Below are 14949 nucleotides of genomic sequence, written 5' to 3'. Positions count from 1 at the left end.
TTGTACTGGTGCGCCTAACTTTTTTTCTTGGTTGTACAAACACTAAAGTTAGGCACACCAAAATTTCTGACGACATCACAGTCACCATCGTAGTTTTACAAGTTTAATCTTCTTCATTCTTAATTTATTTATTTTTTTAAATCTGTCAGTATTTTACACTATATTGACCGTTACATGATTTACAACCTTGTAAACGAAATTCTTTATCAAGTACAATTCTACTTTTTTTTTTTGTCTTTCTGTAAAGCGCTTTGTGACAGTTCAGGCTGTTTGAAAGCGCTATATAAATAAACTTGAGTTGAGATGAGTTGAGTAGACATGGTAACTGAACACTTGGTGCTTAAAGTGCTACTGCAATGCAGTAATGAGAGTAGGCATATTATTGACACCTAGGGCTGGGCGATATTTTATGTTCAAAGCACATTAGTATAAATATTTATAATAGTAATTTTTAGTGATGGGCATAGATTTTATTTTTTTTTTTAATCTAGATTAATTAACTAATTCTGCTTGTCTTTTTTTCTGCATGTTAACGCGGCCCAGATCTAGTCATTTTTAAGGATGTCACAATAAGGGCAATATCGTGATATTAAAACTGCCACAAAATTGTCGTCGTCATGTTCACAATATTTAAAAGGAACACATCTGTTAAAAAAGTCTGGTTGATTTCCATTTGTGCAGTTCTAGCACCCTCTAGTGGCTAGTGTATTAGTGGAATTTAATTTTCCTTTGGGATGTTTTGGCCTTCTACGTTTAAAATCTATGCTAATTGTCAGATAAAGGGGAACCTAATAGGACTGGGTCTAAAATATCGATATCGAACCGATATTCCTTTTCATAGCCCAATATTGATTCATAAAACCATGAATCGATACTTTCAATGCAGTTTTCCCCCCCGTAAATGAATGTGCCAAATAGGGCCCGACCGATTAATCATCCACCGATTATAATTGGCCGACTGTTGGCCTTCAAACATCGGCCAAAACAATTGGCCAATTGAGATAAATGGCTGAATATTTTCCCCTTAAAACGTTATTGAAGAAAGCCAAAGTTTCTAACACTGTGAAAGTACCCTGAATGCACCATTTTGCTTGCGTAGCATTAGCAACTAGCAAGTATGTAGCACTTTTTATTGTTACGTGTTATTCTGGTTATTCTGTTATCCCGAAGCGGCCTTTAAGCTGTTTAATGATACCGCAGTTGGAGTTAACTGTAATACTAAGAACAGACAACACAATATCCACTGTATATTTAAATACAAAACATGCTTTGTTTTTAAAACATCGCAAGCCTAGCGCCAACAGGAAGTTATCAAATGCTAACGAAAAGTTAGCATCGATTTCAGGAGTGTTTTTCCTTCAAATAACGAATCGAAACAGGCCCTTCTGAATCGAATCGATTTTGGAAATCTGAATTGGTACCCAGCCCGAGAACCTAATTTGCTTGTGAAGCGATCAATGTGTGCTTGCATAAGCAAGTAAGTGCCTCACTATTGTTATTAGAGATTGTAGGTGGTTTATATGCATTGCTGTTATGTACAAAAGCACAATATTGTGCTGTTTTTTTTGTTTATTTTAAGTATCACCTCTTTCTTACAATATTGTGATTATTTTAAATATCACCAACACCCCCACAATATTGTGATAATTATCGTATCGTGACCTTCATATCGTGATATCGTAGCGTGATGTTTGGATATCATTACATCCCTAGTAATTTTGTTTGATTTCACAAATGTCTTGAGTTTTAATTTAGATTTTTAAAGACTGCACAATAAATTACATTACAGTAGATTTTGTTTTTAAATCAAATTAGCATAGTTTCTACATAGACAAGAAAATACACTTCGCTGCTATACACAATATAAATTTAAGAAATAAAAACTTCAGAATTGTTACAAGCTTGCCGCTTGGCTTGATCATTTCATACATTACAATTTGCATTTATATGAAGCAAACTCGCCATTTTAAGACACATAAAGGGCAGCCAACTGCTTTTTTCGCTTTGTTCCTTGTCCCAGAAACTAAACGACTTCTGGAATTGGCCATAAAACACTGGAAATGTTACTCTGTGGCTTCCTAGTCAAAACAAGCCGTATCCGACACCCCAGATGTGGAGTGAAACTGCAGCACATTTTCAATCACCTCACCTATCTTGAGCTTGCGTCTCTTTGTGTAACTTCTTATCCTCTGAGTCTATCTTCTTTGCCCTCTTAGCTTTAGCTGCAAGCTCTTTTGCTCGAGTCACAGCTGATTTGGACACAGCAATGCAGGATGAAACAGATGATGTGGAAACCGAAGGAGATGTGCCCAAGTCATCGACTTGTTTCTTGATCCTCCGAAGGTGAGACTTGTGGGCTGCAGTAGTTTCTCCACAATGAGTCTGGAAAATGAAGTGTTTCTTAAAATGTGTGGTTTGAGTTGTCAATAAGAATGGCTAGAAAAAAAAAAAGAAAAAAATATATTTTTTTTGCCATAGAAGTACATTTGGGCAGTATTTAAAGTAGTGGTGTCCAAACTACGGCCTGGGGGCCATATGCGACCCGCCGTTCATTTTTTAGTGGCCCACATATGCTAATAATGACATTTGACTCAGTACAAATAAAATTAAAACAAAAATATTTGGAGATGGTCAAAGTAAGAAGGGAGGGTGTCGACACACTATTGCTATTAAAGGCTATTTTAGTTAACTAAAACTAACGAAAAAACTAAAATTAAAAAATATTTTCGTTAACTAAATAAAATAAAAACGAAGATGCTTTTTAAAAAAAGAAAACTAACTGAAACTACATTTTATGTTCACAAAACTAACCAAAATAAAACTAACTAATTAGAACAAAAATGCCCTTCATTTTAGTCTTTGGCAATTAATTTAATGCATGAGCCTTTGGGGATGATTGTTAATGTGATTTTTAGTAGATTTATTTTTGTATAAACCGGAATAATGACGTTGCGCCCATGGTGTTTTTTTTTTTTTTAATATTGCTCATAAGTAATACACATTAAAAAACAAACAAACAAAAAAACTAATACTGAAACTAACTAAACTTAAACTAAGCATTTATTAAAGCCGCAGTGTGTAGCTCACGACCGCCATCTATCGGTCAAACAAGATAATGCAATGATTTTAAGCACACGAACTACGGCGTCCCAGAGAGACCCTACTTCGCCAGCCTACCACCAATTTCACCGGAACAGAACGCAAACAACTTCTGGTATTCCCTCGAGTGATGACGTAAGTGAATTGCATTTGTTAGACATACTGTACAGATCCCTAATATTTGTGATTTAGTCATTTAATTTCAGAATTAATATTTTTGTCGGCATTGTTAGGAAATACTGTACGTCAGCTAATAATGGCTATCTATGTTCATATTTGTTAGTGCAACTAAACCATGCAACAGAGAACACAGTTATTTTATATGTTTTATAGACATGTGGACCATCTCAAAGAGGGCGAGGAGGGGGCGAGGGAGATGACGAGGAAGAGAACGCGGAAGAGAACGCGATCTCTCGTAAACGTACAATTATGTCATCATGGAAAAATAATTCCATTCGAGCATGCATGTGAATGGCTCAAAACATACCTTTGCTTGGAATATGTGGTATTTAGATTACATCGTTTGCTGATATGTTTAGTATATCGTACAAAAATAATGGTGTTAACTGAACTACACATCTGCAACTCAGACTCGTAAATCTCCCCCCGTGTCTTGTTGCTACTAACCACTCAGAAAAGTGCTGCTTACAAAAACATTTGAAACCCTTTACTCAGATATCGATTTGTCACCATGTTGAACAATTTTACCTAATAAATATCACTAATCAACTTAATTAGTTTTGATTGAAGATACAACAGCTTCCTTGTACTTCGATGTGCAGGAATTTACATGGCTTTCACAAATAGTCTTGCTCATATAATAATGTACTTCATTGGCTCAGTGACTTTCAGTTCATTGTTTGGTACCTCATCTGACATACAATTGTTACCTTCTTGCAGAGACTCGTACAGGAAATGACCATGGAGGAACATGAAGATATCCAAGTCCAGCTGATAGACTGACACCAAGAAATACTTTTTGACACATTGCTGGCACATCAGCACCACCATGATTTTCCTTTACCTGGATCCCAGACTGCAGCACCTTGGTGGACTTGTGGCAAATAAGTGACACTTTCCCAGATCCTCGAGGACAATACAAAGGTTTTTTACCTGGCATATAATTACTCCATGTCTGACACTGGTTGCTGTAGTTTGTATAACTTGTATATTGTTGTTGTGTGTTAATTTGTACATTTTGAATAACTAAAAAAATACTATTTCCTTTGGCGTCAACATGCAGTGTTCATTCGACACCTAACCTAACACTATTTTACATGACCAGAAATGTAAAACATCAAAAGCCTGGAGAATTATTATAAATGCTTGCAATGACAAGGAATTCTTCATTGGCCAATCAATGTAAGGTACTGTACATGAAAATGAATAAATAAAATAAAGTAAAATAAAAGTCTACATGAAATGAACATATTAACTAAAAAAAAAAAAAAAAAAAATGCTGTTAGAATATAATGAGCTAAGTGAATTGCAGTTGTTACAGAAATTTACCAATACGCTGTGCATTTCAGTATGTGGAAAATAGACATACAGGTTTGGGCCAAAAGTAGTGTTACAGAGCTGGTATGTGTTGTACACAGCTAAAATATCTGATTAACTCAATACCATGATGTTTTTTTTGTGTGTGTGTGTGTGTGTGTGTGTGTGTGTGTGTGTGTGTGTGTGTGTGTGTGTGTGCTGACATTGTCCCCCATTAACATTGCAACATTCCTCAAACTCTCCCGAACACATAGTATGATCTGTAACACTACTTTTCGCCTACTCTATGATGTTATTGGGGAAAATTAAGGAAGGCTTGTCCATTGATTGTGTGAACAGACTGCAGTAAAAATGAAGTCACTTCAATGTTTGCTGGTTTTATTAAGTTTGACATGCTCCTTGACTGCACAAGTACATGTTATGGAGTGAGGGCATGTTCCCACCAACGATGATATCATATTCTTCAAAGGCTTGCTGAGGAAAGTGAGGGAGGAGTCACTCCATGGCTTCAGACACCTGGTCAGCAGGTCCTGTGTAAAACAAGTGATGCTTGTACATGTGACCATTCCGTATTGCTTCACACAAAAAGTTAATGTAGTGTGCAATGCCGTCCATATGTAAATGACATACCAAGACATCGGCTGACTTCAGTTTGTTGCAGCTCAGATATGGTAGGTGGAGATACTGGTGGTACAACACCGAAGCCTTCTGGGGTCCTCCATTCAAGTGTCCTCATTCAGGGCATTCCAATTTGGCTGCTGACTCTCCCCTTGATATTTTTTTTTCTTGCAGTTCGGTGATGTATTTTAACGGTGCATGAATGCTTGTATTCATCAGAATATGGTTCTGGAAGCCCTCAAGTTTGGCTGTTGATCTAGTGTGACACAAACAAAAACAAAATTATAAAATAAAATAATTGATGATACTACTATATGTCACCAACTTTCCAACAAAGCCCCCAAAATAGAGGTAAGATCTTTAGTTTTTGGGCCCAAAACATTGTATTAGCTAGATAAAAGTAACTTGACTGCATAGAATATGCAAAGGCTGCTTGCTTGTCGAGTTTCCGTGAAAAACGTAGCAGCCTGTAAATTCTTGTGCACCCAATTACACAATGGACCAGTACACTCTTGAGTGAGAGAGTTCAGACTCTAGCAGTGCTTACGGTACAGCCAGCATTTAAGTCCAGAAAGTTATTCCCTGCCGAAAATTAATTTCGAGAACACTATTTTCACCAACCACAACGAAAATAATTTTCAACTCCTCCACTAATACAGTATGCTTTAGATTCTCCATTGAAGTTATGGGAAAATATACCTCCGAAATCACAGTTACATTACATTACACAATAACTTGCGCATTTACTCTAAATATAACGTGCCAGTGGGAATCTTTTTTTTTTTCCAAAGCAAAGTAGCTACATAACGAAATCGTTCGAGTGGTGCGGAGTTGCTAATCAACAGCTACAGTGATCGTAAAACAAAGGTGCGAACATCGTATTAATTAGTACGGTGTATACTTTTTCTCTCGCTCTCAAAACGTAAACACAAATGTACTCTTACTTACCCTTCAAGTAGAAAGCAGTCGAAGGCACCGGCACGTCCCAAACCTAGCCTGTTCCTCATTTCTCTCCATCTGGCAAATGCGGCTACAATATAAACTCTTGTTTTGTCGCGCTGAAATAAAATAAATTCCCAACGCAATTGTGATGCTTGATAATGCTCTCTTCGGGGACCGGCAACTCTTCTTCTTCGTGTACATGCGGTCGCCATACAAACCGGAAGTGCGTCTGCAAAGGCGTTCCAAAAACGCGTTAAGAAATGGAGCGCTGAAATTTGTCTTTGACGGCACCCGTAGCAGAAAGATGGCGGCGAAACATGGCGGACACTAGCAGGCGCGGAGCGGTCATGTAAAATAATTAGTGATTTATAGACTTACAGTTATATTTTAAAAAAGTATGTTTATGCGATACAACATATCATTACTAACTTACTACTAACACAAACATTTGTTTTTTTTAAATGAATGACTTTTTATTTCACCACTAGATGCCACTGTATAATACTGAGTGTACCTTTAAAGAAATCAAACTAATAAAAAACTAACAGAATCACCCTAAAAACTAATTAAAACTAACTAAATTTAAAAAAAACAAAATCAAAACTAAAATGAAAAATTCCAACAAAACTATAATAACCCTACTGCCATATTACAAATAAATTGGTCTATATACTGTGGCATTTTTCTAAATATGAAAAAAAATATGCAATTTTTAGGACTAAACACAATTTATCTTCATAACATTATGTGGCCCTTGCGTCGTCCTGATTTTCTGTATGTAGCCCTCAAATGAAAAAGTTTGGACACCCCTGATTTAAAGCGTTTGGGGATTTTTTTCAACAGTGAAAAATGTTACTCCATCACTGTTTTGAACACCCCACAGTATCACTCTCACCCACCTCAATGTCTTTAATTTTGTTAAAATCAATCACCGGTCGACTCAGTACAGCACTTGCAATAACGTGCGTACTAACCCAATTAAGTCATTTAATCCCTGCTATTTTCACTGGAGCAACCCCCCTCTCAATCTCACCCATTTCACTGAATTTTGACTGATTTGCAAGACCCACAGAATATTGTGTTCTTCCGACCGATAGCAATAAACGGGAGCTTGCAAGCTAGTTAGCTTAGCTGACCTCGTCGTTCTGGAGTAGGGTTAACAACTGTCCCATAATAGCCGTGAGTTGGGCTAAACTGGTTTGTCCCGTATGGGACCTCAAAAGTCCCGTTATCAACTCCATAAAAAATGCAGCACACTGCATTGCTGCCATTTTTGGATCACAATAGCTCCTGTTATGTTGACAAGGGACGAGCAAGTTGCCCGTAGCCAATAAAATGATTTGCTGGGTGTGACATCTGTAGTGGAGTATGTGGAGAGGAACAAAATGACATGCTTCCCTAATGCTGCCAGTTTTAAAGTAGGGCTGGGTCTCGATTCAGATTTCCAAAATCGATTCGATTCAGAAGGGCCCGATTCGATTCGTTATTTGAAGCATCTCATATGGAAGGGAACGTATCAGGAAGTGGCAAGGTAAATCATGTTCACTGGAGGACTTAACTTTTACAAAGCATGTAAGTTGTCAGTCATCCCGGTTGCTGCTGTTTTTTCCTTTTTTTTTGTGCATTTTCCCACAGACACCAGGGATACCAACGTTTCGTTGCTGGTGAAAAATCAAATGTAAACTAGAGCTGCGAGCAGCTATAAAGGGCCCTCGCAGCCCAGGCCACGTTGGGGTCCTTGCACGTTGGGGTACTTGCACGTTAGGGTACTGGCACGTTGGGGTACTGGCATATTGGAAGCAAAATTTCTTTGAAAATGGCATAATAAACGTTTACATGTAGAATATTTTTTTTTGCCAGTGTGTGTCAAGCTCAACGGGTTTTGGTGATTGTTAAGACCTGCAAAAATCAGCGTCCTTATTTATTTTTAGGCAACGAGTTGCCCTGATTGGTATTTTTTGTAAAAGTGTATATATACATCATCGCTCGTTGTACTCATTGCACAATGTTACTTTTATTGTCCAAAGGGGCAATCAAAAATGAATAAAACAAAATGGAAACGTACATACGTTTGGATCGGTGTGAAGCCAGTTAACAATTTGAGTGGTGGAAACTAAAAGAATATTCATAAATGACTTAGTTATCACACTTAGAATGAGTTTACATTTTTTGTACAAAATACCGTATGTGTGTTTTTTTTTAATATATATTATGCCTCAAGGGCAAGGTGGCGCTGTATTTATAACTGAATGTTGTCGTAGAGATACCTTCAGGCCTTGATTATAAGCATACATGTCAAGTGTGGGATTTTTTTTGGAGCATGTACCGTGGAGTTATTATGCATATCCTTCATTCACGATATTGCTTTTAATGTCCACAGAGGCTATCAAAAATAAATAAAAATATATATATGTTTGGATAAGTCTGATGCCAGTGAACATTTTGAGTGGTGGAAACTAAAAAAATATTCATAAATGACTTAGTTATCACACTTAGAATGAGTGTACATTTTTTGTACAAAATACCGTATGTGGGGTATTTTTTTTTCATGCCTCAAGGGCTAGGTGGCGCTGCATATATAACTGAATGTTGTCATAGAGATAACTTCAGGCCTTGACGATAAACATACATGTCAAGTTTGGGATTTTTTGGAGCATGTACCGGGGAGTTATCAAGCATATCCTTTTTCATTGTGAAACACAAATTTTGATGCCCCGCCCTCATCATATAGTATTTCGAAAGGTCAAGATTTTTCCCCCTGTCGTTGGCTCAGGACTTGACATGGTCCAGGTCAAGTCTTAACTCAGTCAGATGAAACGTGTAGGAGAAGTGGGCAAAAGTCTGCCCCCTGTGAATGTGCAAAAATTGTCAAAAATGGGACATTCAAAAATTCGTAGCTCACTTCCTGTTCATTTTAGCATATGGGTCCAAGAGACTTTTTTGTAGGTCTTGGGCTCCCTCATACACCTAAAAATATTCGTCATTCTTGCTTAAACGTACAACCGGGGCTGCTTCGTTAAAAATTTCTAGGGGGCGCTATTGAGTCATTTTTGTAAAAATAGCACAATCAACAATAAAATATTTCTCATTTTACCAGGCCAGATGTGTGTGCCAAGTTTCATGAGTTTCTGTGCATGTTTAGACCCTCAAAACTGGCGTTATTTTCTTGGCGAACAGCGCTTAGCCACACCCACAGCAATTCGCGAAAACTCACAAACTTCGTGTTGTGACATCATGAAGGCCGAAACCCTCATCTGAGCAAATATGAGGTAGGTCCAGTTAACGTGTTTGGAGAAAAACGTAGAAGAAAATTCGTAAGAAAAGAAATTGCCACTAGGTGGCGCTATCAGTTAGATGAAATATAAGTCAGTAGATGTCTTTAGGGCTGGACTCTCATCAAATGTGTGAAATTTTGAGAAGATAGGATCATCTCGGTCAAGTTAATGCAGCTTTTATTTTCACGAAAAATCTTCAGACTTTGCGTCACCGTAGCGGCCACGCCCTTTGGCGAAAAGTTACAATATTCGGTGTGGGGCATGATCAACGTCTTAAGGCTTTTCTGACCAATTTTCAAATGGATCCCTTCAACAAGCTCAGCACAGTAGCTAAAAACGTAAAGTATGACATTTATTGTAACCACTAGGTGGCGCTATATGTATAACTGAATTTTATCATATAGATGTTTTCAGGCCGTGACTATTACGTTGCCTGAGAAGTTTGAGATTTTTTGGAGCTTGAACATGGGAGTTATTAAGCATTTGCTCTTTCTGGACAAATGAAATTTTAAAGGCAATATTTGATGCCCCGCCCCCGTCATATAGTATTTCAAAAAGGCAAGATGTTTTGCCCAGTTGTTCTCTCAGGTCTTGAGATGATAAATGCCAAGTTTGAAGTCAATTGGATGAAAAATGTTTGCAAAGGGGGAAAAAGCATGACCACAGTGAATGTGCCAAAATAGGCCAAAATTGGACATTAAAAAATTCATAGCTCACTTCCTGTACATTTTAGCTACATGGTCCCAATAGACTTTTTTGTGCGTCTCGGGGTGCTACACGTCCCTGCCAATTTTTGTTGCTCTAGCTCAAACGTGCCGGGCTTGGTTTTTATTTTTCTACGCTAGGGGGCGCTATCGAGTCGCATTGTTATGACGACTTAATAATATCAAATTTTTCGCCGGGCCTGAGGAGTGTGCAAAGTTCGGTGAGTTTTCATGAATGTTTAGGTACCCAAAATCGCGATCGTTTGCGGAGAATAAAGAAGAATAATAATAACTAGAGCTGCGAGCAGCTATAAAGGGCCCTCGCAGCCCGGGCCACGTTGGGGTACTTGCACGTTGGGGTACTTGCACGTTGGGGTACTGGCACGTTGGGGTACTGGCAAGTTTAGGTAAGGCACATTGGAAGCAGAATTTCTTTGAAAATGGCATGATAAACCTTGACATGTGGATTTTTTTTTTTTTTGTAAAAATACCGTTAAGTTGGTGTATTTTTTTTTATGCCTCTAGGGCTAGGTGGCGCTGTATATATAATGGAATGTTGTCATAGGGATACCTTCAAGCCTTGACTCTAAACATACATGTCAAGTGTGGGATTTTTTTGGAGCATGTACCGTGGAGTTATTAAGCATATCCTTCATTCACGATATTGCTTTTAATGTCCATTAGAGGCTATCAAAAATAAATAAAAAAGTACATGTTTGGATAAGTCTAATGCCAGTGAACATTTTGAGTGGTGGAAAGTAAAAGAATATTCATAAATGACTTAGTTATCACACTTAGAATGAGTTTACATTTTTTGTACAAAATACCGTATGTGGGGTATTTTTTTGTTTTGCCTCAAGGGCGAGGTGGCGCTGCATATATAACTGAATGTTGTCATAGAGATACCTTCAGGCCTTGACGATAAACATACATGTCAAGTTTGGGATTTTTTGGAGCATGTATCGGGGAGTTATTAAGCATATCCTTTTTCAGTGCGAAACACAAATTTTGATGCCCCGCGCTCATCATATAGTATTTCCAAAAGTCAAGATTTTTCCGTCTGTTGTTGGCTCAGGTCTTGGCATGGTCCAGGTCAAGTCATAAGTCAGTCGGATAAAACATGTAGGAGAAGTGGGCAAAAGTATGCCCCCTGAAAATGTGCAAAAATCGTCAAAAATGGGACATTCAAAAATTCGTACCTCACTTCCTGTTCATTTTAGCATATGGGTCCAAGAGACTTTTTTGTAGGTCTTTGGCTCCGTCATACACGTAAAAATTTTCGTAGATCTTGCTTAAACGTAGAATCGGGGCTGCTTCGTTAAAAATTTCTAGGGGGCGCTATTGAGTCATTTTTGTAAAAATAGTACAATCAACAATAAAATATTGTTCATTTTACCAGGCCAGATGTGTGTGCCAAGTTTCATGAGTTTCTGCGCATGTTTAGACCCTCAAAACTAGCGTTGTTTTCTTGGCGAACAGTGCTTAGCCACGCCCACAGCGATTCGCGAAAACTCACAAACTTCGTGTTGTGACATCATGAAGGCCGAAACCCTCATCTGAGCAAATATGAGGTTGGTCCAGTTAACGTGTTTGGAGAAAAATGTACAAGAAAATTCGTAAGAAAAAAAATTGCCACTAGGTGGCGCTATCAGTAAGATGAAATATAAGTTCGTAGATGTCTTTAGGGCTGGACTCTCATCAAATGTGTGAAATTTTGAGAAGATAGGATCATCTCGGTCAAGTTCATGCAGCTTTTATTGTCACGAAAAATTTTCGGACTTTGCGTCACCGTAGCGGCCACGCCCTTTGGCGAAAAGTTACAATATTCGGTGTGGGGCATGATCAACATCTTAAGGCTTTTCTGACCAATTTTCAACTGGATCCCTTCAACGAGCTCGGCACAGTAGCTAAAAACGTAAAGTATGACATTTATTGTTACCACTAGGTGGCGCTATATGTATAACTGAATTTTATCATATAGATGCTTTCAGGCCGTGACTATTACGTTGCCTGAGAAGTTTGAGATTTTTTGGAGCTTGAACATGGGAGTTATCACACTTAGAATGAGTTGACATTTTTTGTACAAAATACCGTATGTGGGGTATTTTTTTTTCACGCCTGAAGGGCTAGGTGGCGCTGCATATATAACTGAATTTTGTCATAGAGATACCTTCAGGCTTTGACTATAAACATACATGTCAAGTTTGGGATTTTTTGGAGCATGTACCGGGGAGTTATTAAGCATATCCTTTTTCAGTGCGAAACACAAAATTTGATGCCCCGCCCTCATCATATAGTATTTCCAAAAGTCAAGATTTTTCTGCCTGTAGTTGGCTCAGGTCTTGACATGGTCCAGGTCAAGTCTAAAGTCAGTCGGATGAAATGTGTAGGAGAAGTGGGCAAAAGTATGCCCCCTGAAAATGTGCAAAAATCGTCAAAAATGGGACATTCAAAAATTCATAGCTCACTTCCTGTTCATTTTAGCACATGGGTCCAAGAGACTTTTTTGTAGGTCATGGACTCCCTCATACACCTAAAAATTTTCGTAGATCTTGCTTAAACGTACAATCGGGGCTGCTTCGTTAAAAATTTCTAGGGGGCGCTATTGAGTCATTTTTGTAAAAATAGGACAATACATGATAAAATATTGCTCATTTTGCCAGGCCAGATGTGTGTGCCAAGTTTCATGAGTTTCTGCGCATGTTTAGACCATCAAAACTAGCGTTGTTTTCTTGGTGAACAGTGCTTAGCCACGCCCACAGCGATTCGCGAAAACTCACAAACTTCGTGTTGTGACATCATGAAGGCCGAAACCCCCATCTGAGCAAATATGAGGTTGGTCCAGTTAACGTGTTTGGAGAAAAATGTACAAGAAAATTCGTAAGAAAAAAAATTGCCACTAGGTGGCGCTATCAGTTAGATGAAATATAAGTTCGTAGATGTCTTTAGGGCTGGACTCTCATCAAATGTGTGAAATTTTGAGAAGATAGGATCATCTCGGTCAAGTTCATGCAGCTTTTATTGTCACGAAAAATCTTCAGACTTTGCGTCACCGTAGCGGCCACGCCCTTTGGCGAAAAGTTACAATATTCGGTGTGGGGCATCATCAACATCTTAAGGCTTTTCTGACCAATTTTCAACTGGATCCCTTCAACGAGCTCAGCACAGTAGCTAAAAACGTAAAGTATGACATTTATTGTAACCACTAGGTGGCGCTATATGTATAACTGAATTTTTTCATATAGGTGTTTTCAGGCCGTGACTATTACGTTGCCTGAGAAGTTTGAGATTTTTTGGAGCTTGTACATGGGAGTTATTCAGCATTTGCTCTTTCTGGACAAATGAAATTTTAAAGGCAATATTTGATGCCCCGCCCCCGTCATATAGTATTTCGAAAACGCAAGATTTTTTGCCTAGTTTTTCTCTTAAGTCTTGAGATGATAAATGCCAAGTTTAAAGTCAATGGGATGAAAAATGTTTGCATAGGGGGAAAAAGCATGACCACAGTGAATGTGCCAAAATAGGCCAAAATTGGACATTAAAAAATTCATAGCTCACTTCCTGTACATTTTAGGAAATGGCTTCCACTGACTTTTTTGTGCGTCTCGTAGTGCTACACGTGCCTGCCATTTTTCGTAGCTCTAGCTCAAACGGACCGGGATTGGTTTTTATTTTTCTACGCTAGGTGGCGCTATAGAGTCGCGTTGTTATGACAACTACATAATATCAAATTTTTCGCCGGGCCCGAAGAGACTGCAAAGTTTGGTGAGTTTTCGTAAATGTTTAGGCCCTCAAAAATGCGATCGTTTACGGAGAAGAAGAAGAAGAAGAATAATAATAATTCTTACAAAAACAAGAGGGACCTCGCAGCGGTCGCTGCTCGGGCCCTAACTAGAGCTGCGAGCAGCTATAAAGGGCCCTCGCAGCCCGGGCCACGTTGGGGTACTTGCACGTTGGGGTACTTGCACGTTGGGGTACTGGCACGTTGGGGTACTGGCAAGTTTAGGTAAGGCACATTGGAAGCAGAATTTCTTTGAAAATGGCATGATAAACCTTGACATGTGGATTTTTTTTTTTTTTGTAAAAATACCGTTAAGTTGGTGTATTTTTTTTTATGCCTCTAGGGCTAGGTGGCGCTGTATATATAATGGAATGTTGTCATAGGGATACCTTCAAGCCTTGACTCTAAACATACATGTCAAGTGTGGGATTTTTTTGGAGCATGTACCGTGGAGTTATTAAGCATATCCTTCATTCACGATATTGCTTTTAATGTCCATTAGAGGCTATCAAAAATAAATAAAAAAGTACATGTTTGGATAAGTCTAATGCCAGTGAACATTTTGAGTGGTGGAAAGTAAAAGAATATTCATAAATGACTTAGTTATCACACTTAGAATGAGTTTACATTTTTTGTACAAAATACCGTATGTGGGGTATTTTTTTTTCATGCCTCAAGGGCGAGGTGGCGCTGCATATATAACTGAATGTTGTCATAGAGATACCTTCAGGCCTTGACGATAAACATACATGTCAAGTTTGGGATTTTTTGGAGCATGTATCGGGGAGTTATTAAGCATATCCTTTTTCAGTGCGAAACACAAATTTTGATGCCCCGCGCTCATCATATAGTATTTCCAAAAGTCAAGATTTTTCCGTCTGTTGTTGGCTCAGGTCTTGGCATGGTCCAGGTCAAGTCATTGGATAAACATGTAGGAGAAGTGGGCAAAAGTATGCCCCCTGAAAATGTGCAAAAATCGTCAAAAATGGGACATTCAAAAATTCGTACCTCACTTCCTGTTCATTTTAGCATA

The 14949-nt window shown here is 38.4% G+C and overlaps 1 protein-coding gene across 1 annotated transcript in view; it reads right to left on the bottom strand.

The window, feature by feature from the left end:
- The window catches only part of cdt1 (chromatin licensing and DNA replication factor 1), a 72651-nt gene that overhangs the window by 39812 nt on the left and 17890 nt on the right, over positions 1-14949 (bottom strand). Inside the window, exon 2 of the mRNA XM_077495948.1 lies at positions 2150-2382. Within this exon, the coding sequence (XP_077352074.1) occupies positions 2150-2382 (233 nt within the window). The remainder of the gene's footprint in view (positions 1-2149; positions 2383-14949) is intronic.

Source organism: Festucalex cinctus, chromosome 14 (genome assembly GCF_051991245.1).
Source record: "Festucalex cinctus isolate MCC-2025b chromosome 14, RoL_Fcin_1.0, whole genome shotgun sequence".
Taxonomy (NCBI): Eukaryota; Metazoa; Chordata; class Actinopteri; order Syngnathiformes; family Syngnathidae; genus Festucalex; species Festucalex cinctus.
Note: the sequence above shows the minus strand (reverse complement) of the source record. Positions and strands in the feature narration are given on the sequence as shown.